This window comes from Strigops habroptila, chromosome 1 (genome assembly GCF_004027225.2).
Source record: "Strigops habroptila isolate Jane chromosome 1, bStrHab1.2.pri, whole genome shotgun sequence".
Lineage (NCBI taxonomy): Eukaryota > Metazoa > Chordata > Aves > Psittaciformes > Psittacidae > Strigops > Strigops habroptila.
The window spans coordinates 3,095,245-3,116,798 of NC_044277.2; the positions used below are offsets into that span (position 1 = coordinate 3,095,245).

The window sequence follows — 21,554 nt, forward strand, 5'->3', positions numbered from 1 at the left end:
AAGATTTTAAATGAGAACAAACAACATTATGTTTATGGAGGTCACTGGGAAGGCTGATGAGTTTAGAAGCAGACATCAAAATTAAACACCTGTACAATCTTTTTTACCATATCTTAATTTGAAAGAAATCAGGGTGGTTAATGCTGGAGGTATAATGCCTACCCTGTAAGCAGCCTGCCTTATTGCTTGGCTCGATTTCCTTGCACAGCAGGGTGAAGAGACACCTTTTTATCTCACAGGAGACAGTCTTCTCCTGGCAGCCAGAAGGCAGATTTGATACCACCAGACCGAACCTAAACTGAATAGCCTTGCCCAAGTAGAGCCCTCCAAGCAGAGTCTGGAAATCTAGTGTGACACAAAGATTTAAGCAGGAAGAAAGTAGTAGTATAGAGAAGGTGATTGTATTTAAGGGGAATTTTCACTGAAAAAGAAGAATCTAGGTTGTCCAGAAGGATGAATCAGTCCAAGAAATAGACAAAATCTCCAGGTTTTTTTGACTTGTTTCAAATAGTCCTACCAATGGAAAAATAGCAACATTTCCTCATGGATTTACTCACCATCCTCCCATTAAAAGTCCACGTATTTTGTCTTTCTCCTCTCAGCTACGAGCCAGGAAGATGAAGTGCTGCCTTCTCGCTGTTGCTTTGGCCGTTCTGCTGTTCATCGTCATAATCATCGCGGTCTCAGTCAAAGGTTGATTCACAGGTAAAAGCCTTTAACTAAGTCTTTTATCACACTCTGTAAGATGATTGGGAGACAGTTTAAGAAGCTGATTTTGGTAAGAAAAATTAATCTTAGCTTGCAGATTCAGGTCTGGCCTATGAAAATATTTTCCTTTAAAGGGTATTTGAGCCAAGAAATAGCATCCTTAGTGGATCCTTTAAAAGTAAGCCAAGGTGATATTGATATTCAAACAAAACATCTTATTACCCTTTTGTCTGTTGTTTGCATTGTGTTCGATTTTATATGGGTCTCATAGCAATGCTAATTAATGAATCCTAAATCCATATGAATTAGAGATGCAGAAGATGTGTTAAAGACCCTAGGCTGAAGCAGGGTCGGGAACAATCCAACAGATATGTTGAGATGTTCCAAAGTGCACCTACCTACTGAGGTGTTCTAAAGATATCCTGGAGCCATGCTCTCCTGAGGAGCAGGAGCAATCTCCAGGAAACAACTGGAAATTGCAGTATGGGCAAAAATGAAAATAGGTTCCTGGTGATCTTTGCTCTGGATCCACCCCTAAAAGGAGTAGTGGTCTGTAGTAGGGAGACTGGGCTGTAACCTTACCAAGACAGGTTAGACATCAAAGCAACTTCATGCCTATAGTTTAGGCTATCTTATGTTTTCTTTGTAAAGTATATGCTTTAAATGTAAAGCATAAGATAAGATAGAAAAAAATGTTTTTCTTTTCTCCCTTTTTCCCCCCTCATTACGCTAGGAGAATGATCAGTTATTTCTGATAACCTCAGTCTGATAGAAAGCATTTCTGAGTGTCTGTTTCTTTTGGAGGTGGCCAGGCCATTATTCAAGGAGACATTATCATGTTTACAAATTTCTACCACCAAAAAGGTTCTGATATTCCACGTTTCTGTGCCTGCTGCCGTGGCAGGGTTTCCAAGTAGTAAATCCAGAACGCAAGAGTATCAATGGGACTTGGCTTGCAGACCCCAAATAGAACCTCTGAGGCAGAAAGCAATTGAGGAATAGGACAATTTTTGGTTAAGAGACCTCTCAAGTCGCACAGAGACTTTCATAAAGCATGTGTGATATCACTCCTGTACTTAGTAGATACTGCATTATACTGAGGCTCACTGGGACCTTTTACAACAATTTAAGCAGAGATTTCTTAGCCTGAACTATCATCTGGAACAACCCTAGAGAAAGCACAAAGGATTGATAGATTTTATCTATTGTTTTGTTTACAAGATTTCGGTGCTAGTTGACCATGCTATCCTTCCACTTGAGGATGAAGTCACTGCCCATTAGAACATACTGTCTGTCTACTTTTTGCTCTCAACTGAAACTAGCAAGGGCTGGTTCAAAACACAGAAAGATGATTCTTCGCATAAGGAGGACTTAATCTTTGGGGGTCCTTCTAGCATGACACAGTGGATACCAAAATTTGGGTACAAGAAGGAATTGTACAAACCCTTGGAAGAAAAAGAAGATCTGTTGAAGTATGTCAAGTACCATACACACTGGCTTTGTATGAGGATAATCATGAAGCTCTACATTATTGCTAGGAGAAATGGCTGTAAATATTTTCCCGCACTTGCATGCTTACTTAGGTGTTTTGCCAGCACTAAAGTTAATAGGATATCAGTGAGATGGACCTTTAGATTGGTTGAAAACGGATGTTCTTATTGCATATATATATATATATAAATTGCACATATATTTTTGTCCTTCTTTTACATGAGACACTGCTTATGGGTGCAGATAGTGATCTGTCCTGCTGATTTAAATCTAGAGCAACTACAGTAATTCTAATTGCATTACTCTGATTTTATTCTGCATTAATCTGGTTTGAAATGTGATTCATCGTGATAATCTATACTATAATACAATTTCTTCTATATATAGTTAAATATTCCTGTCTACTAAAAATCACAAATCTTATCAGCAGTTGACTAAATCTAGACACATTTTAATATAAATCGCTTAAGTGGAGAAAGAACTGAAATGTTCTTACAATAAAATTCCTTTGGAAAAACTGGAGTTAATCTTCTGTTAAGAGAGCCTTGTCTTGAGGGAAGTGAACCTAGAGATGCAAATGAAAGCCCTAGGAAAAATATAATGCTCTACTTTTCATCATCAGTTGTGAAACTAATTATTAAGCTTCTAAAACTCTCCAGCAGTACAAATGTAGGAAAAACCTGCATTGAGTTATGTTGGAACAAGTGTGCTTTCTGATCATTATGAACTATTCTTAATCTAGGTTGACACCAATGGTGTAGAGCAAATTTCATATTTATATTTTGGAGATTTCTGAAACAGAATTTCCGTGTTCATAGTGAACATTTTTTTCTACTCTGAACTGCAATGCAAATGGATTTTAAAATATCAGTGGATTTAAAGTTTCAACTACTTCAACAAACTGTATCATATAAAACTGTCTTATATACTTCAGGGAGATAGAGAACAGCTGGTTTTTAATATATAACTGCTCTGCATGACCATTCAGAGAAAATAAAAGGACAAAAGCAAGCTAGGGAACTAGTTACAAAATACTCTGATTGGCACACTGAATAAAATCCCAAGTTTAGTAATGACTTGCCAGAACTTCTGTTTAACATATCATCAGAGAGTTTGCTCTGTGCTGGATCAGAAAGGAACCAAAAGAAACAGCACCAGCCACCCCATTCAAGTGGTTTAAGTCCCATTTGCATGATACTCACAGTAGGCTGCTTTAGCTTTCATGATTGCAGCCACAATGAGAAACCTGAAGTTCATTATTCAGTTAGTTAGAGAAATTACTCCATTAGTATTTATAGTCATAGAATCATAGATTGGTTTGGGTTGGAAAGGACCTTAAGATCACCTAGTTCCAACCCCCTGCCATGGGCAGGGATGCCTCACACCAGACCATGTCGCCCAAGGCTCTGTCCAACCTGGCCTTGAACACTGCCAGGGATAGGACATTTACCACTTCTCTGGGCAACCTGTGCCAGTGCCTCAGCACCCTCACAGTAAAGAACTTCTTCCTTAGATCTAGCCTGAACTTCCCCTGTTTCAGTTTAAACCCATCACCCCTTGTCCTACTGCTACAGTCCCTGATGAAGAGTCCCTCACCAGCATCCTTGTAGCCCCCTTCAGATACTGGAAGGTTGCTCTGAGGTCTCCGCGCAGCTTCTCTTCCCCAGGCTAAGCAGCTCCAACTTTCTCAGCACTAAAGAGCATTAGGATCTGTAACACTGTTATGATTTTTCTGATCAGTTTTCTTCCTTTTTTTTTTTTTTGTTCCTGTTTCTACTTTTGCAATAATGATACTGAATCAATGGTTCTTCTCAATAAGACAAAAATGCGGGGTTTTTTTCCCCACCACAAATCAGACATGACTTTGACAGGGAAGCCCATTCCTTTCATAGAAAAGATCGCTTTATGAATCCTGACAAACAAAAAGGGCTTTTTCCCATGAGTTTCTCAAGAAATACTTGAGCATCACTGGCCGCTGGGCTCTGTGCATGCAGAGAGACCAGCTGTTCAGGAGAGCTCCAAGCCCTGACTTTTTCCTTCCAAGGCCCCTGCCATAAGTGTGTCACTGCTCCCTTGGGGCAGTTTTCTCTGGCAGAGAGAGAGAAGAACATCTACAGAGAAACTCCTGGGGACTTATGTCTGTATGTTTGTTTACTGACACCTTAGGAAAATAGCCCAGGAACTTTTGGGTCACATTGCTCATATTTTAGCAACACTGCAGCTGCTCTTTTTTCTGTTAGAGTACATCAGTAACCATTTAAAAGGACAGCATGGCTGTAGCAGTTGGAAAGAAATCCATCCTTTAACAATGTCTTTGTATAGTTTCTAGATTTCTTATCCTAGATAAGCATTCTGTGTCCTCCTCCTTTAGACTTATTTGTATGAGTGCACAATTACACAAGATAAGTGACAGTCAAGACTGTTGGCTTCCTAAGTCTTAAGCATTCTTTGTAAGAAAAAAGAGGTGACACTTTGAGAAAGATGCTACATGTATTTGATGGTTAGAAAACGCGCTTTCCCTTGACAACTTAATCGTCTCAATCCAGCTAGCCAAAGAAAGAGAGAATGAAAGATGACTTGATTATCCTGCACCCTTTCCTTGTGGAATTCATTGCAGCAGAAGGTGCCTTCCCGGTTAAACAAGACATGCTTCAGTGTGACAAAGGTTACTGGACTACTGAGGACGTGGATTTTGTTTAGAGTCCTTAAACCCTGTGGACTTGCTATTCATTGCAGCCTTGGAATCTGTCAATGAATAGACAGGTGAAAGTCTAGAAGAGTAAAATAGTGTTTCCCTTCTTGGTAGCTGATGCAATGGCTGACAACGATGCTCAGCTATGGAAGTGTAGAACAACAGGAAACTGTGCAAGTTATCATTCAGCAGAATATTCTCCCAGCCTTCGTCAATTTGGAACTCAAAGGTTTCCTGATCCAGGAAGTAGTTATTTGAGCATTAACAACCATTGATGCATTCCTTTCTTGTTAATTTGACCAGTTGCGTTTTGAACCATCATAAGCTTTTAAAATGTGAAATATCCTGAGAAAGGATTACAATCACTCTGATTATAATCAACATGTAATCTTTCATGTACAGCTAAAAATCCACCTTGGCCAGCATCTCCAGAGCAGGGCTGCAGTCCATATGAGAAAGCAGTAATCAGGCTCCAGGTATCCATTTCCTGAATATGCAACTGTCTTGTTTTGAATTTAAATTGAATTTATTATTATAGAAAACTAGAAAATCTTGTTTCTATTTGGATTATTTTTCCCTTCTTCACAATCAGTTTGCCTTGCCTAATTCATTTATGGGTTTATTATACAGTTAAATGTCTTCTGTAACCTGACCTATGAGGATGAGGTTCAGACAGCTGATTTTATGCAATCTGTCCTTCTTGTTTATTTTTTCCTTACTTTCAGACCTTTTTAGTACCTGATGCACTAACTACAGTGTCCCTTTGGGCTGTACCTTGGGTTTCTTACAATGCACTGCGAATCATAAAACCTGCACTTGTAGTCACTGTGTGTGCTTGGAGGAGCAGATCACACGCTCCTTCGTGTGATCTGGTCTAGGGATGTAAAAAGCATCCACATCTCAGAGTTTTAAATCTCAGAGGTTTGAAACCTGGGCAGCAGAATAGCTTTCAGCAACATCAGATTTTGCTAGGTCAGCTTCAGCCCCTTCTGATGTCATTAATGCTGCATCTTTCCCCCACAGCAGCAGACACCCAGGTGGGGCATAAAGTACCATGTGGAGCTCTGCCTTCCAAGGCACGCCACATCAGTAACCCACCAACGAATGCAGTCAGAGCACGTCGTGGCCTTGAGGGCTGTAGGTAGCAGAGAGGGAGAGACTGACAAGTGGCTTTGTGGTACTTGGCATTTACTGTTCTATTTTTCCTTCCCAACAGGAGATAAGTCTGGGCACTCTCTTCTGACATATGCAATAGACATTCTGACATTTGCCCGGTGCATCTCTCGCCTGGCAATGTCAGGTTGTAAGAGCACAGCAGTTCCTACTCAGTGTTGAACAGAGCAATAATGCAAGCGAACGAACATTGTAAATAAAAGCAAAACATAGGTTTGTTTCGTGGTATTGTGTTTTTATAAATTGATATCACGAGGCTTTACTTAGTGTCTCTGTTTTTACCATGCATCTATATATGGCTTAATAACTATGTGAGTAGCTCACTTTTTAAGCTTGTTTCAGTCTCTTAAGACCTATAAGGGTCATAATATATTTGACAGCTGTCGTTGAAATTCTAAAGTAATTCACTCCTCTGCCCTGGCTGTGGCATTGCTGCCATTTTTGTTCTGCAGCACAATCAGGAATCAATAACTCTACAATTTCTTTTTCCCTGTTTCTTACTATTTTGAAAAGGTACCTACATTTATAGTCAGGTGTCAGTTCCTGTCATTTTCATTCTTGTCTTTTAGTCTATAATTAATTACTTGGATCCTGGCATCCTCACTCAATTTTTGTTCTGACAAGACCGAGGTACACCCTGATTCTGCAGTAACTTTTGTGCTTCAAATTTAAACGAGTCAAAAGTGAGATCTGAATTTTCACAGATTAATATATAACGGGTTTTAAGATTTGGCCCAGTTTCTTAAATTAACCCAATATTTATATTCTTCAAGACTTTCCTGGTTCCAATGGCCATGTCTGCACTTCTCTGAGCTAAATGATTTCCCTGACAGTAAGTTAAAAGCTGTGATACGTCTGTGTAGAAAAGAGAAATGAATACCAGTAGAAAAAAGCAATTTTAAGAGACAAGTCTGCTTCATGCAAAAACTCTTTCAAGGAAACAGGGCAAGAAAGGCAGAAGTGCCAGGAAATAGGTAGATTAAATTCTAAGGAGCTCTCTGAGTTTTCACCATTCACAAACACCTATTCCAAACCTTCAAACAGATGAATGTTTTGATGGGACATCACATGTTCAGGTTACTGTGAGTGAATTCATTTCAGGTTGACCTTGATTGTTGCTTGTCTGTGTGCTCTTTGGTCCTTAGAAGCATCACATAATGCCAGGTCATTAATTCTACTATGAAAGAGAGCTAAGGGAGAATGTATTATGTTGCTTTTGCCATAGCTCGAGAGTCCACATGTAGACAGTTCCTGCAGCTCAATTAACAAGTAGTAACTTGAATTCATTGATTTGAATCCAAAGTCAGTGGGACTCTCAAGCAGTCAGCAACTTTCTTCATTCCATCTCAGGTTTCTATACTGTTTCTTTGCAATGGGTAGGAAAATGGAGTACTCCCACTGAGTGGCTGTGCACAGTGCTGATCCTTCTGATGGATGTAACGTCTTTGATCAGAGCTTCCCAAAGCAATCTGCAAGCATCAATTTTTATGCTTTGTAATGCCTTTCACCTTTACCCATGATGATACACTTCCAAGGACCTGACAGAGGAGGCTGATCTTCAGCACTTTCAATTTGAATTGCTAGGAACAACACAAAAATGGCCATATTGATTCAGACCAATAGTCTCTCTGGCCTCGTATACTGTCCTATTCACAGGTGCATAAGGAGACTATGTGAAAAGATGAATTATTCCTTTAACTGCCTAAATATAGCTTTAGGTGCCTAAAATTTAGGTTCCAACTTGGAAAAGATTGTCCTAAGTTTGTAAGTCTTCGAATAAGTCAGTGGCAAGTGTCCTCTTTCCTATGGATAGTCACATTTCCTCAGGAGCAGTGATGTCTAGAGGAGGGAGCAGTTGGTGTTTGCAGTACGATTAATGGCTCAGGAGGGTTCTCTGAGGCATAAATTAGTAGCCCCCAGGAGAAGCAAGGATAAAGCTCTTTTGTAAGAGAGACACTTTATAAACTGCTGTCAAATCATTCCACCACTGTTAGCTGACATTTTCAGTTGGCAATGTTTGAATTATCTGTCTCATAGAGCCCCCAAAATATGGTGAGGTTTTGGTGTTCTGAGAGGGACAAGAGCAGAGAAGAGCAGCGCAAAGGAGTCCATCATTCATGCTGGAGCCCTTTGGCTCTGGGGTGAGTGGACTTTTAATGAAGTCAGTTTGGGAAGGTGCATGGATCTTTTTGATAAGGTTAAAACAGCTTATTCTTCTCTAGAGAGCAATTCCTCTTGGCCTGGGGATGATGGGAAGATGGGTAAGGTTGCTGCCACTGAGTGCAGAGGCCCTGAGTGGCCCGTTTTGGTCTCTAGCATGTATTATCCCAGCAAAAGCCGCAAATTCTGTATGTTTCATCACCATTTCAGTCTCAGCTGGTTCTTTGATATTTTAAAGCTTTTGCATGTGAAAGAGAAGGTTTGAAAAAGAGGTCTCTGATTCTGGCAAATAGTAAACAGGTCTTCGCCTACTCAGAGTAGTGTTATTGTTCTTCATTATTGTTCTTCATCTTTTCTCTGTAAGTAACTTAAAAATCCAATCTTAACAAACTTCTTTTTCTATTGGAACAACAAAGCTTCTGGAATCATCCCAGTGTTCAATCTCTAAAGTTAGTAGCAAAGACAGAATCTGTATGTTGCTTTTCCCCTTCTGTGGACACGCACGTAGTAATATTATATAGGAACTAAGAGGACATCAGGGTTTGATACACTCAGGTACTTTACCTTTCTAAGACAGGGAGACTGTGTTGGGTCTGGCTGAGATGGAATTAATTTTTCCAATAGCAGCCCTCATAGTGCTGTGCTTTGTATTGATAGCTAGAAAGGTGTTGATAACATACTAGTGGTTTGGTTACTGCTAAGCAGTGCTGCCACAGCACCAAGGCTGCCTCTCCTACATTCATCACCACCACCAGTAGGATGGATGGTGGGCAAGGTATTGGGAGTGGGCATAGCCAGGACAGCTGACCCAAACTGACCAAAAGGATATACATAGAGTATGATGTCTGGTCAACAATAAAAGCTAAGAGAAAGGAGGGGAATATTCGTTATTACAGTGTTTGTCTTCCACAGCAACCACTATGCATACTGATGCCCTGCTTCCTGGGGAGTGGCTGGATATTGCCTGCTGATGGGAAGTAGAGAATTAATCTTTCATTTTCCTTTACTTCCATGCACAGCCTTTGCTTTTGCTTTATTAAACTGCAGTTATCTTGACCCTGAAGTTTTATTCCATTTTATTTCTCCCCGCCCCATGCTGCTGATGGGGGGAGTGATAGAGCGGTTTGGTGAGCACCTGGGGTCCAACACACCACAGAGTCTCATGCGTTTTCTTAGGAATAGAGCAGCACATCAGCGCAGTTGCTAAATGGCAGGATGTGACTCTCATTGGTACACAAGCTGCTTGAAAGTGTTACACGACTATTAGCCTTGGTGGAGGTGTCAAAGCAAAGTAATTTTGGATCAGTGTTCTCTGGAAGAAAACCTAAAAATGAGCACAGAAGGTTTCTTTTAGTGTTAAAGAAGAATTATTTTGTCAGGTTAGCTAGAGATACTAGTGTCCCAGCAGGAAAGACTCTTAGAAGAGCAATACATCTGTGATTATCTCTTCATGAAGAAAGATGTGTTTACAGGGACAGTGTGTTTGCTGTTAGTTGTGCCTCTCAGAGGGGTCGTCAACAGAGATGTAGACATTAAGATTGTTCTGTTTTTTCAGTGCCAAACCCTTGAAATCTATCTTGGGGGAACTGCAGCCTAAACAGCTTAATGTTCAACAGGTGGGTTAGCTTTTCAGTGTTGGAGGAAAATCAGGATGATCAGGGGGCTGGAGCACCTTCCGTATGAAGACAGGCTGAGAACATTGGAGCTGTTCAGGCTGGAGAAGAGAAGGCTGGGTGGAGACCTCAGAGCAGCTTCCAGTATCTGAAGGGGGCCTGTAAGGATGCTGGAGAGGGACTCTTCATCAGGGACTGTAGGAGTAGGACAAGGGGAATGGGTTTAAACTGAAACAGGGGAAGTTCAAGCTAGATCTAAGCAAGAAGTTCTTTACTGTGAGGGTAGTGAGGCGCTGGCACAAGTTACCCAAAGAAGTGATGAATGATCCATCTCTGGCAATGTTCAAGGCCAGGTTGGACAGAGCCTTGGGCAACATGGTCTAGTGTGAGGTGTCCCTGCTCATGACAGGGGGGTTGGAACTAAATGATCGTAAGGTCCTTTCCAACCCAAACCATTCTATGATTCTATGAAATATAGTCACTGAAGTGCCATGCTTTATCCCAGACACCTCCACCGAAGCCCTGGTGGTGGTCAATGTAATTGGAAGTTGGCCCTGTCCCATGATGTACTGCAGCTTATGTTCTCTTCTGCAACCAAGTTACTCTCCCCAGGCGATTGTAATGATCTGAGATGTATCCTTTAAACCTGAGAGTTTAACGTTTTAAACCTGAGAAAAGGTAGAGGACTTGTTCAAGGCTCTTTCTGTGGCCTTCTTTTCTTAATAAACATGAAAAATAAAAGCTAAAAAATCTAAAAATCCCACTTCAGACCTGAGTTATAACATAGCGGTTACCATGTCTTTATTAGTTATCCACCTCCTTGGGTAGAACGTATAAGTTATACATTTTGATAATATATGGTCTGCTTGATATATAAATAATAAACTGCTAATTGCCTTTACCTCTCTAATGGGAGATTCTCAAGCCAGCTTTAAAGAGAGAATTGTAATTCCACTGTACTCTGTGAATTTTCTGAGATATCCCTTGTAGTTTCATTAGCCTTTAATAGGAGTTGGAATCTGCTTCACAACAACCTTTCATTTGCAGAATATGTTTCAGCTCTCAAAATAGGCTTTTTAGCTGTATCTGGAAAAGGAGCCTTTTGACTTCAGTTGTCATTAAAGAAATAAGTGTCTTTCATAAAAAACCTGCTGGAGAGATGGCTTTTTGACTTCTGAGTTTGGTGAGGAAGTTGCGCAAGCATTGACAGATTATTAATTCCCCAATTAATAGCCATATTTTAACACTGAAATGGGCTTTTTACATTACAGCATTGAACTACTTTGCTATATAGTGCATAAACCATTTCATTCATCTCACAAGTAGGTCATCAGGAATTCCTATGTTGAGGGCTTGTACAAAGAGACACCATATTCACAACTGTGCATCTCAAATGAATCTGTTCGTCCCAACTCAGAAGGCCGGGCAAAGTTTCTTGTCACTGAAACAATGAACAAGGTGGAGTGAGGTACATCATTTCAATTTTCACATTACTGTGGTTGATTGAATTACCTCTTGTTAGCTGAACTGCGGTAGCTGTCCATGTACAGCCTGCCGAGAGCGCAGAGTAAAATGCATTAGTTGTAATGTCATGTCATCAAAACATGCTAAGAATAACATCCTATCCATCGCTGCTCTCAGCTGACAAGCAGTAACTCATTAAACAGCAGTAATTTGATCCAGTTTTGATTGTCTGCCTAGTCTTTAGATAAAAAAAAAAACCATCTCGTCTGTGGAATATTTTCAAGGCATCTGCTTTTTCTTGTTGAAATCTAAGAGTTCTAGTGTGCTTCCAGACAAAGAGCCAGGCAACAGCAATATCTTGAGCACCCTCTGCACAGCTTTGAATTGAAGGGGTTTTTGAAATGGGGATAGAAGAAAGCCTACCCAGTTTTAGGCTCTGATGATAACTGTCTGCATTGTACTTTGATTTTTGATTGTTCATCTCCTTGCCTAAATAAAAGCCAAACTTCTAAACTGCAAGTGCCTTGCCGAATCGTAGAATCTTAGAGTAGTTAGGGTTGGAAAGGACCCTAAGATCATCTAGTTCCAACCCCTAAATCACAAAATGGTTGTCAGGGACTACGAGAGCTCATGTTGTCCAAGCCCCTGCTCAATGCAGTCACCTAGAGCAGGTGCTTAGGGCTGTGTCTGGCCAGGTCTTGAGCACCTCCGAGGATGGAGACTCCACAAACTCTCTGAGAAACCTATTCTAGTGTTTGAGCATCATCACTGTGAAAAAGAGTTTAGTTCATATGCAAAAGTGGAATTTCCTCTATATCACTTCTTGTGAGGATATTTTAAGTCTAGTACTGCGCCTTGTGAGAGATTTCTATATGAAGAGGCATTCTTGTTGCTTATTTAGAACAAAATTGTTCTTAGTTTTACAACTACCATTTGTATTATGTTTACAACATGCAATTAAGGATTCCTATTAAATGTGCTGTACAAGGCAGATCCCAATGACCAATATTTATTTGCATTTTTGCCAGAACACAGCATTAAAAAGACTATAGAGGAGAAATTTAATACAAGGGAGAAGCTATAAAACCCGCATTTCGGCTTGTATGAACAAATTTGGGTATTTATTGGCTTAGAGAATTCTCTCTTTTGACACTGAAATATTGCTGTGGGGTGACAAATTTTGTAGAATCCTTTTAATTTGTAGCATCTTCTCCTTTACCAAATTATATATTCCAAAGGATATCTTGCTAATGACCAATATATGGCAAATACATTCTAGAAGCTTATTAGCACAGAAATAATTGTAAGTGGCTGCTATAGTTCATTAAGGCTTATTTATTTTGTAGTTCATTAAGGCTAATTTTATAAGTCTAAAATATATTTTAATAGTCATTTTTGCCTCTATTTTTTATGTTTCTCTGCCATCTACTGCTAGCAGTAGTTTCTGATTTTCTTCTTTGATCCTTGATAATTTGCCACTGTGTTTACTGTGAACTGTGTAGTGATGACTTTTAATCAACAATTTGCTGGGCTCTAGCAGATGCTCATCTTCAGCCGGGCACATATTCAGTTACATGTGCTTTTCCTGGGTGAAAAGGACCAGTTAGGATGATCTCTGCTCCCTTGATCCAGCACACTGGAAGTTCACCTTGCTTTATGGACAGATATGTCTCTTAGTGTATACATGTGGCAAGTTATTTGGTTCAGTGAGTGCCTTGAAGCCCAGAATAGGCTTGATTTACACATAAAAAGCTGTACCATGGGAGTAAAAGGGAATATGGGTAGTTTTATTTTTGGTTTCATTTTTTATTTTAGTTTTATTTTTTATTGATAGCACAATCATATTTGTAAAATTCTTTACAATAAGTTCTAGAACTATTAATGTATAGTGTGTTATTTAATATGATCAAAGCATATAGTAGTTTAACATATGGTTAAACTCACCAGTCTGGAGAGCTAATTTTCCAGGGTGGATTTAAGCTATAGTGAGCTATATGCTCTTCCATTGCTGTTTGTAACAAGCTGTTACAACACTGAGCTTTTGCCTGCTCCTTGTTCAATATCTCACTGAGCCATGGCTTATCCATGGCAGATATGGGCTTGATAGGTGCTGCATTGACACAGATAGATAGTCAAAAAACTAAAGAGCAACTTTACCTTAAAACTAATCAAATTGTCTCAGAGAAAGACTAATAAACAACTTGGTAAAGGGAACACCCACATCAGCTCAGAGATGAGAGAGGGGGAGGAATCTACTTATTTTTATTATGCTTTTTCCACTTTCAGTGAAATACTTAAGTATTTATTGTTGAAAAGATCAGAAATGGAGCATACTGCCTTTCAGGCTGTTTAATGTCTGTCTTAACAGTGATTTACATATTTGAAACACTGAAACAACTACAGAACACATTAAGTGGTGGCCCCTTCTGCATGTATCATATCCTCCTGACTTATGGTAGAAATCCATGGTTCAAATCGTTATTCTGAGTTTAGGGCAATATCTGAGTTTGAATTCCCATCTAACCATATAGAACTAAAGCCAGAAGGAATACTATTAGGAGTACTAAACTGTTTTCCTCCCTTCTTGTGGGATTAGAGGAGCCAATGTGACAGTATTTGGGAGTACCCAAAAGCACAGTCATTTCTATTATTCATTTGCTCAGGGATACAGCAAAATTCGAGTTTTATTTGACTGTTGACAAATGTAGGTGACAAAAGGCAATCATTTTAGGACACTTTCCTTCTTTCTGTTCTAAATTTGTGGAAATACTGAATTTTATAATCTCCTGACATCTTTGGTTTTTCATGCTGTGTCCAAGTGGTAATTTCAATCCAATTTTCTGTTGCGAAAATGGCGTTTTGGTAAAGTCAACACATTCATCTTTCACTAAAGCATACACATATATGCTTGATAGCCACGTATGTGCCAATAAATGCACCCAAAACCTGGGGTACTTAGCAAAAATAAAAAGAAAGAGCAAAACTAAACATAGAATAAGCTTACAGAATGATTGCATTCAGGGATAAAAGCAACGATTGTTTCAGTTATGAAGAGGAATGAGAAAGCATGAGGTTGATCAGCAGCCAGCTTTCTCTTCTGTTTTATTGGAGCTGAAGGACAAAGTGCTGACAGTCTTAAGCACTATGTGCATGCATTTGTGTGTATATATGGTGTATGTGTTTTTCTGTTCATGTCATATGTCATATGTTCATATGGTCCTTTCCAACCCTAACTATTCTATGATTCTGTGTGCATCTGTTGAAAACAGCCTAGTTTCACCATGAAATATCTTGCAAACGGGATACTATTGGTTTCAATTGCTTAATGCAAAACAAAGGGCTTTAAGATTCATTTCTATTGTTGTGGTTAAGTGCTGAATGCTTTCCCTTTTCATTGGAAACATTTTTAGAAGTCAAAGCTATGGCCATTATTTTTGTTTGTATTATTTTTGATGAGTGGTCATGAGCTCTGCTTTTGTCTAAATACATAGGAAGTTAATGAGCTTACTTCTGTGGGAACAGAAAATCTTGCTGTGAGTTCATATAATCCTTTCTTTTCTGGTAAGATCCTGGTGCATACAGATACAGGAGAGAAAAGCTCCTCAGTAGCCAGGAACACAGTTTCCCATCTTCCAGGTCACTCCACTACTTTTCATCTCTCATCCTCTGTGAAATTCAAGATCAAGACAGGTATTTGGATGTAAATGCACCTCCATGAGAGCCAAGTATTCTGAACTCCCCTTAGAGAGATGTGGGCAATGAACCCTAAACAGCAATTCCTCTGCCCACTTTGAGAGAATCAGTGCACTTGTCCACACATATGTCCATTGTCATTTGAGTTTCCCAAGGCTATGTCACCTGGATCCCAGTTGTCAGTCTAAAAGGCCATGGGTGTCACTTGTCATAGTTCCTGGTCCCACACAGATGTCTTGTATACCCAGGCAAGTCTCAACTGGCACGAGTTTGTTGTCTGTTGTCTTTAACTCTCACATTAATGTTGGAGAACTTGTGTTCTTGAGATGTTTCTTTCTGTTTATAAAGATGATAGCTGAGATCAGTGAGGGTAATGCTGGCTTTAACGTAGTGAGAGAGCTTTTTGTGCACTGCTGGGCAATACATACAGGAATGGGTATAATGACCCACCTGTATTCACAGACAGTATAAAAAACATCTATGGAGGTCAGAGCTCAAGCAGAGCCTTGAGCACATGCTTAATGATAAGCAAATGTAACCTTCCTGTCTTGTAGAAGCTGGTGAATCTGCTCTTAAGTTTCAGATGCATGTTTCATTGCTGGAACTTTGGTGAATCAGAAATACAGAGTGAGTCCATGAGTGAACTGGGAATAAAACTGATGTTCTTGCCTTCTTATATCTGCACTTTTCATGTAGGAACAGTTTGGTTTTGTCAGGCTATCCTGTTCATAAAAGTTTTTTCCCCCCCAGACTACTGACAAATACTTCACAATGGACCCCCCCAAAATAAATCCCAGCCAAAGCATTAAGCTTGATTCTGCAACTCCTATAACCAAATCCCCTGCTGAAACGTGTTGGAAAATGTTAGGCCTGCCAGAAATCTCATGTCAGCCTGTCCCTGGCTTTCCAGTGAAAGGCAGGGTTTTGCTCTCTGTCAGATATTTTTTCTTCTTTTTAATCTCCTTTTGATGAGCTTCCTATTGGGTTTTTAGCTATTTAGAGAGGAAAGTTAATTTTTTAATTGCAGTATCCAACAAAAACCCTCCATCACTTCAAAGATCTTCTTGCTTTCATTTTTTTCCTGCTGTTGCTTTTACTCTTGACATTCAGCCTACTCAACAAGTCCTGATATGACACTCCATAAAATCTTTATCCTGTCAAAGCCCTGCTGTGAGCATTGCCCAGTGCTTCCGGAATTTGCATTTAACATCCATTCATACGACTATGTCGGTGGGGTATTCTTACTACTGAGTAGCCCTCCAGCTTGATATGAAAGGGCACAAAGTTAATGAAAACAGCATTAAAGCTCTATTAGCATTTAATGAGTTTATTGAGCCTTGTTCTGAACTTAACATTAGTTTCAGCATATTTTTATTTAACTCACAGTACCCAGAACTCGAGGCAGCAGAAACAATACTACATAGATCCCGTTTTTCAGGTGAGGATATTATTTCAGAAGGAATGGAAGGCTTTGATTTTGCAGGCAATTGTTTGAGGGTTTGGGGGTTCTTTCTGTGGGTTTGTGTTGGTTTTATTTTAGATTGTATGTATCTGACTACTGTCCCATCCCGCTCAGTGGGTGTGTGTATGGGCATGATCTCTTACACTACTCTGTGCAGTTCATAGGAGAAACCACAGGCTCTCCAGAGGTTGAAACAAAACATTGAATTTTACTGCAAACTTCCCTAAACTGTGTCAGGAGGAACAAAACTCTTGGCAAGTTCTTATTCTTATAAAAGGTCAGAAGTAGAGGGAGAAAAGGAGAAAAGAAAAAAGAGAAAATAGAGGTGGGATTTTACAACCCCATGGATCCAGTGACGTCTCCCTGGCCAGTGAGCTAAAGTGCTTTTAGTCAGTGAACTCACTGAGGTTCTGGAATCCTCCCGCAAGTGGAGATTCATTTGCATGCTTGCATATGCATTGTGATCTATTCTGGAACATTTCAGATGGTAGTAGGAGTATCTGGTACATCCCTAGATCCACTTAACATGGTGCCCCGAAGGACACATGCGCAATGTCCTGCAGTGCTGTCTTTGGGCAGTTTGTTGCCGGGGATCTCTACAACTAACTGATAGGAGGTTTTAGTGAAGTGGGGGCCGGTCTCTTCTCCCAGGTAACAAGTGATAGGACAAGAGGAAATGGCCTCAAGCTGCACCAGGGGAGCTTTAGATTGGAGATTAGGAACAATTCCTTCACAGAGAGGGTGCTCAGGCATTGGAACAGGCTGCCCAGGGCAGTGGTGGAGTCACTGTCCCTGGAAGTGTTCACACACTGTGTAGACAAGGCCCTAGGGACGTGGGTTAGTGGTGGCCTTGGCAGTGCTGGGGTAAAGGTTAGTCTTGATGATCTTAAAGGTCTTTTCCAACTGGTTGATTCTATGATTCTGTCTTCGTGGCCTCGGGGCAGCCAACAAAGGAAACATCCTGCACCTTCCTGGAGCGTGACTTTGTGTTCTGCCTCCCTGACGTTTGCCCAAGCGATCACATGCTGCTCACCATCAACAAGTATTCAGTTTCCTTCAGTTGCTTCTATCTTTTGAGTTATTTTGACACACACACACAAAAGGTTCTCCTGACCATCTCGACAGCACTGATATTATGGAGGATAGCCAGCATTGCTGACTATTTCGGTGTGAGACACACATTGACAAAACTGAGAATACTTCTTGAGGAAGAATGGTCCCAGCTGAGGGACTTCAGTCTTTCTCTTTCTATAGAAGGAAAAGCCCAAGAAATAATTAAGCTGTTTTGTTCCAGAATGCAAAAAGCCTATTTTTATTTTCAAGTCTTTGTACTAAAGGACCGATTTGATGGCTGATAATGAAGTGGATGGAGAAGTAATGATCTCAGCTCAGTTCTTGATTCTGACATGTCTTTTCCCATGGGAAAACCTTCAGTCCATGTTTGTGCTAGTTCCCTTTCCCCATATTTTGCCAATGATGTTTGGACTAATTGTCTGTTTCAATTATACATAATTTGGTCCAATTCTGCTAAAAATGAATGGAAATCTCCCTCCAAAGGTGTGTTTTCCAAAGTGCTTCCCCCCCTGCAGATACTATGGTAACATTAAGAGAGGTCATATAAGGATTTTGGCTGATAAAGGATCTTAGGAGCAGAACTGGACAGAATAATCTTCTGTCATGCATTGAGTCATCTAAAAAGCAAGCTAGTTACTTAAAACATCCACAGGCATCAAAGCCTAATGGAGGTCTTAGACAAAGGAAAATAATTGAAATTGCTATGGACATAATGAGAAATGCACTATGAGGTTTTATAAAGGCTTAGTCCAAGGGCTTGATTTTCAAGCTATAGACAGTAAAATTGCATGTAGCCAAGTGTGAAAAAAAGGATACTATGGAGTGTAGTATTAAGTGAACCCAGCTTGTCAGTTCTGGAGCTCAACGTGAACCTGGGTACCGTTCTCATTAGAATGAGCAGAGATTGAAGCATTTAATGCTAAACACTGTTACATGCCTCACATTCCTTTCATAATGGACTGTGAAACAGTCTGCTGAACTGAAGATGTTATAATACAGATGTTAATAAAAGCCCTGCGTGCCTTTCATCCAGCAGGTCTTAACTTACCACTTCAAGCACCCCTCTGAGGTGCAGACCTACCAATAACCTTGTTTTAAAGGCAGCAAAATGGTGGTATAAAGAGGTCAAGTAACTTACTGGAGGCTATTAGGAGAGCACAATTGTGCCAGTTGCTCCCAAGCTCTCACCTTTCAAGCTCAGAGAGATTTTATTTGCACCTCACTCTCTTCAAAGTATGTGTTTAGATAAATGAAGCAAAAGTATCTGTGGCATGTATCTGACAAGAAGCACTTTGGGGATTAATCTGATCTGCTAATTTCTTGGTAGATACCAGGAACTCAGCTGTGAGCATTTAAAGCACACTGATCCCATCTATTGGGGCTGCTGTGTAATTGATTGTATTGGACTACAGCAGGTCGTCTGTCTTCATGTTGACAATTGATTCTGATTTTAGTAGCGTTCCATTGTTTGCCACTCCATTACATTTTCGTTGTCTAAGGAATTTCAGGCGAAAATATATCCCCCCCCAACAACCTCTGCTAATAATTTCACTTTTATGTCTGGGTCAAATATTGTCACTCACCCCTGAAGGAGAAAGGTGCTGATGTTTAATATCAACATATTTTCTTTCTTATACTTAATTTCATGCAAAAAAATCCCTGTGAGCCAGTTGTAAGAATTCCCAAAGAGAAGGCAGACTGAAGTAAAATGAAGAAAGGCAGATTCATCTTCTTAATTCATCCAACTAAAAGCTAGTTTTCATTCCACATGAGCTCTCTGAATTCCCTTCTAGGCAGTCAGAAATTGTAGGCATCACCAGATGCTGAGAAGTCCTGCCTCTCTTTTTATATTGTCAAAGAATGAAGCACCTTCATCCTTTGACAATATTCATCCTTCATTAATAACTCTCATTCAGAAAATGAGAGAAAGACGAGAGGAGAGGAGAGGAGAGGAGAGGAGAGGAGAGGAGAGGAGAGGAGAGGAGAGGAGAGGAGAGGAGAGGAGAGGAGAGGAGAGGAGAGGAGAGGAGAGGAGAGGAGAGGAGAGGAGACACCACAGAGTAGGAACAATATTCTAGTACCTACTAAACTGGCTTCAAGATATGGTAACTAAATGCTTAATTATTATACAGAATCCAGCTCCATTTTCAGGGAGTCTGTACTTGAAACTGCGGCTGCTGCCTTTCCCACTGTAATGGGATTCACAGCTACAAACAACCTTCTCGGTGTAATGAACGGGAGTCCAGCCTCACAAGAAACAAATGGTACTTCTGCAGAAAAGTCTATTTATTTCCTCTGTTACATTAGAAAGATAAAAATAAGGCAAATAAGAGAATAAAGTGTCTAAAAATAAATTCTTATTTATGCTTCAAACCTCTTTCTTTGAACTTTACCTTGAATATGCAGCTCAAACAACATCATATAAAACTTGTTTTCCGCTACTGGAAGCAGATTATTGTGTGTTCTGATAGTTCTTTCTTTTTTAAACATCTAAATTTCAAAATAATTTTTATATTCATGTGAGGTACTGGTTATGCTATTTATTTTATGCCAGAAATAGCTTTCTAGTTTCCTACCTAAATGATACTAGAATTTACAGAGGAGGAAACAAGCCTGATTCTATTCTTTTTTTCCCTATAATAAGAACGATCAACAGGACTAGCATTCTGTCTACCTCTGTAGCGCAATTTATCATCTGGAGATCTCCAAATGGATTTGAAAGAACATGATCATAACTGTGCTTTAGTGACTGGAGAAAGAGCAGCATGTGGTAAAGAGATTTTCCCAGTATCTCAGTGAAACACCACACTAGAGCTAAGCACAAGACCCCATCTCCTCCTGTTCTATACCCAGGTGGTTAACTCTTCTTTAACTTCTTTACATTTCCATCCTCTGCTAGCTAAATTTCCTACACCCAATTGCACTTGGTTAGACGGGATTTAATGATGAATTTATCTTGTATTATTACCATGATGACAGGAGAGAAGGAATCTTCTCTCTTTCAAATTGAATATAGTTTTAGGATGCAGTTTGGCCACTGAGGGGAGGAGTTGCCTGAGATTCAGAAATGAGATTCAATTGAATAAAGTTTTCTTTATTTCTGATGGAGTTCCTGTGCTGTCCTTATCACTGTGGTTTCTCAGCACATGCAGTCATAGGAGAGTTACTTGCTGTAAGGCCAGTATTTGAGGGACTGTAAATGATATATAGCAAAGGGTCCTGTCTCGTAGAGGTCATAAGTGCGAGTTAGAGTGGGTCCAGAGGAGGACCATGGAGATGCTCCAAGGGCTGGAGCACCTCTCCTATGGAGACTGACTGAGAGAGCTGGGCTTGTTCAGCCTGGAGAAGAGAAGGCTCCTGAAGGAGAGACCTTAGAGCAGCTCCCAGTGCCTAAAGGGGCTGACAATGGATGGAGAGGGCTGTTTTACAGTGACATTTAGGGGCAGGACAAAGGGGAATGAATGGCTTTAAACTGTCAGAGAGGAGATTTAGATTAGATATCAGGAAGAAGTTCTTTACTTATGAGGGTGGTGAGGCACTGTCACAGATTGCCCAGAGAAGCTGTGGCTGCCCCGTCCCTGGCAGTGTTCAAGGCCAGGTTGGACGGGGGTTGGAGCAACCTGCTCTAGTGGAAGGTGTCCCTGCCCGTGGCAGGGGGTTGGAACTGGATGATCCTTAAAGTCTCTTCCAACCCAAACATTTCTATGAATCTGTGATTAAAATGCTTATAATAATGAGGCCAGTACTAAGGAAGGACACATAATGCCACTTCAGTTTTAAAGGGATATCGTGAAAACTGCATCATGTTCATTAAGATAGCCTGAATTTTGTAATATAACCCTGTGAAGTCCATTTCTAAGTGTGAAGACCTCACAAGAAAAGTCCAGCTACCCACTTTGACAGTTTTCAAGTGTCATAAGATTAAGTTCTTGGCTCTACCTTCCCTGGAGTGGCCAGTGTTTCTCTGCAGGAAAAACAGTGTGTTAATATCACTGGAAAACAGGCCTGAAGAATTAAGCACCAG

The 21,554-nt window shown here is 40.2% G+C and overlaps 1 protein-coding gene across 5 annotated transcripts in view; it reads left to right on the top strand.

Moving 5' to 3' along the window:
- The window catches only part of TSNARE1 (t-SNARE domain containing 1), a 490,869-nt gene that overhangs the window by 424,980 nt on the left and 44,335 nt on the right, over positions 1-21,554 (top strand). For 4 of the 5 annotated variants that reach the window (XM_030512211.2, XM_030512231.2, XM_030512202.1 and 1 more), the window contains exon 12: positions 603-705. In XM_030512211.2, coding sequence (XP_030368071.1) covers positions 603-698 — 96 coding nt within the window. In that variant the 3' untranslated portion in view covers positions 699-705. Of the gene's footprint in view, positions 1-602; positions 706-21,554 lie in introns of those variants that run through there. The other variant, XM_030512241.1, reaches the window with a different exon arrangement.